Genomic DNA, 3,127 nt, shown 5'->3' with positions numbered 1-3,127 from the left:
CTTTGATTACACAGGCGTGCGTCAAAATCTTTGCCTTTTTTGCCTGGCACACCCAAGCAGATTACTTCCCCACCTGGTTCCTCCAAAATTTCCTCTGCTCAGACACGTCCTCCTTCTCCTGGCAACATCCGACCAGTCAAAAAAGAGGTCAAGCCAGAGGGTGAGAAGAAAAGACCAGAAAAAGAGGCTGGAAAGGCCAATGAGGAGAGGACAGAAGAAAGTAAAGTAACTTCAGCAGGTGCTGGAGAATCTGCAAGTCAGGAGCAGCTCACTGTCCAGGCAGAGCCCACTCAAGGTAAGGAGAGATCTTTCTTTAGGTAAAGGAATGTGTTAGTCTCTCTTATATTCTTCCCTCCTTTTCTCTGCAATGATGTAGCTTTCAATAGTTTTCTGTCAAATGTTAATTGAAATTATTCAGAGCACTCCTGCACATGTATGCTATGAGGAAATTGTACACAGGTCGAAGCCCTCCTGCTTCTAAGTCAAAACAACATGCAGAGCTACCTCACACAATGCCCTTTTGGACTGGAATTTTGTCCCCTTTATCATAACACAGCTCCTTTATAAACAGTTGAATAATAATAACGATCTGAATACTAATGGTACAGGAGGCTACCACATAAGGTAGTGTGAGCAGTGAGAATGTCCAGCTCTGCTGGACACTCAGTACAGTTGTGCTACTAACACTGTTAACTTATCTATACTATTGCAGGAGGACCGTATCATGGGAGAAATTAGCAGGATAAAGTGGAATGCAAAGAACCAAGGAGAGGAGTAAAGAGGAATAGGCAGGATTTTTCAGGAAAAGCAAACAAACCAACCAACCAACCAAAAGCCCACATGAAACCCTACGAACCCTGAAAAACAGCAGGGAAGAAAGTTATGTACACAAAAAAATAAAATAATGATCATAAAGTATAGAAAGGGCAAAAGGTAAATTTGAAAATGAAAAAATACAGGTTTGTTGTGGCAGACTCTTCAGTCCATTGTAAATATGGCATAAACTGTCTCTTGCAGATGGGATGGGAAGTCCATTGTGACCACCGGAATACACAAGTTGGGTTAGTTAGGATTCTGAACTTGAAATTTGTAGAATCCCCTGTGATTGTCCTTCATACGGCAGTTTTAAGCATTAGTAATACTGCATTTAATTGTGAGACGTGTAGTTGGGTCTTGTTCCGTGAGACAACCTCATGTGAATGGATTTCTTATGTTCTAGTAAGTTCTGTCTGATACCCAGGTCCTACTGCACAAGGTGGAACCCCATGAAAAGCTAGAAATTTACAATAATAAATGAATATGTCTGTTGACCATGGGCGTGTAAAGGAGATGTATCTGCCATGTTAGTGTGGGTTTTTACTGCTCTTCTGATAATCTTTCACCTGCTTTCTTTTAAGGAGAAAATTCCCTTTTAAAACTATTTCAGGGATGCCACTTGGATAACTTTGCAAGTGTTTACAAGTTTTAGTTCCCCAGTACAAGGTGCAGATCAGAGAAACATCATCATGTTTATTTGACAGTTTAGTTCAGGAGGAAGAGGCTCCACTTCTTTGCAGAGTCAGTCAAGATTTGAATTTGTGACGAGGTCTCTTAGTATTGAAACGGGTTATGTGTGATAAAGGTATTGAAAAGTGACGTAGTCTATATTCACAGCAATGAATACAGAAAAGAATACAAAGTGGAGATGAGTGGAAAAAAAAAAAAAAAAGGATATTATAGTCAAAGTGGCAAGCAACCACTTCAAATTAAATGTCTTTTCCCAAAGCCAGAGGAGGTAGTGGTTGGAACTAAAGATGGAGACCTCAGGAAAAGCATTTTACATGTGAGGTTAGAGGACAGGCTTCGTACTGCAGATGAAGGCCCCAGCTGCTAAAACTTAGTCACTGGTTGCATTCAGGAATCTAGAGATTCACAAGTACGGCATTTGGGGCTTAAAAGAATGTTGCTGATTCTCCTGGGACTCTGTTGCAAGTCAGTATAGCTCATTTCTTACAGTTAATAGCACTGGCCTTTAACTGGTCTTGCTCAGCTACCTGCTGGAGGAGCCAGAAGGTCAGCAGGTAGCAATTGCCAACGAAGCTGTTCGAGCTTTTGCAGGCAAATTTAACACAACTTTACTAACACCAATGAATTCATAGAATCATAGAATTAACTGGGTTGGAAGAGACCTTCGAGATCATCAAGTCCAACCCTTGATTTAACCCCACTGTGATTACTAGATCATGGCACTCAGTGCCACATCCAGCCTCATCTTAAAAACCTCCGGGGACGGTGAGTCCACCACATCTCTGGGCAGGCCATTCCAATGCCTGATCACTCTCTCTGTAAAGAACTTCTTTCTAATATCCAACCTAAACCTTCCCTGGCAGAGCTTAAACCTGTGCCCTGTTAAAGTTTTAAAGGTCTTTTGGGTGTTACCTTTTCTGACAGCAGGGCAGGTGTGCATTAAACAAGCTACTTGTTCTGCTGCCAACTTCAGTGCCTGAGGCAAGAAGTGAGCCCCAAGCAGCACAAAGCTGTGCTCCCTTCAAAGCAATGGCCCGGCCTTGGCCCATGTTAGTAAATTAAAAAGAGCTGAGGTGTAGGAACTCTGCCATTTATACTGTTTAACAATTACAAACGCTCTCTGGTATGTTTCTGATTCAGGCTGTAGTTGCAGCCTCTCATTTTCTTACCTTCTGTCCCCAAGGCTACCTAGAGCATGGCTCTAAAGGGCTCTCACAATTTAGTGTGATCGAATTACTTTCCTTTTTATATTTGAACATTCCAGAATTCTCTGAGTTCCCAGATACATCTTGGAGCTTAGCCGAGGTCCAGCTTGTTCTGTGGGGTTGGACTGAATACCTGTTTTGGTAATGAGAGAATAGTGCTCTATTGCTCTAGTGCTAAACTGTGCCAGCTCACCTCAGGGCTAGAGAACAGGCCCTGGCACTCTTTAAATTACTGGTGTGGTAATTTAAAATTCAAGTTACATTTGAATTCAGGGTGAAAGCCCTGAAGCAGTTTTAGAAAGACCTGTGTAGTTTTTAGTTGATAACAGAAGAGAGCAGAGAGGTCAGCAGATGTGAATTCAGCACAGAAAGCAGATGAATTTATGTTTGTATACATGACAAGGTATGGGGGGGGG

The 3,127-nt window shown here is 42.1% G+C and overlaps 1 protein-coding gene across 1 annotated transcript in view; it reads left to right on the top strand.

Annotated features, from left to right (window-relative positions):
- Positions 1 to 12: 12 nt before the first annotated feature.
- Positions 13 to 3,127, top strand: part of LOC114064199 (ensconsin-like) — a gene marked incomplete at its 5' end in the record, with an annotated part of 20,497 nt that continues 17,382 nt past the window's right edge. Inside the window, one exon of the mRNA XM_027897021.1 lies at positions 13 to 295. Within this exon, the coding sequence (XP_027752822.1) occupies positions 13 to 295 (283 nt within the window). The remainder of the gene's footprint in view (positions 296 to 3,127) is intronic.

This window comes from Empidonax traillii, unplaced genomic scaffold (genome assembly GCF_003031625.1).
Source record: "Empidonax traillii isolate 1590-97213 ecotype Southwest subspecies unplaced genomic scaffold, ASM303162v1 scaffold526:size440949, whole genome shotgun sequence".
In the NCBI taxonomy this organism is placed as follows: Eukaryota; Metazoa; Chordata; class Aves; order Passeriformes; family Tyrannidae; genus Empidonax; species Empidonax traillii.
Note: the sequence above shows the minus strand (reverse complement) of the source record. Positions and strands in the feature narration are given on the sequence as shown.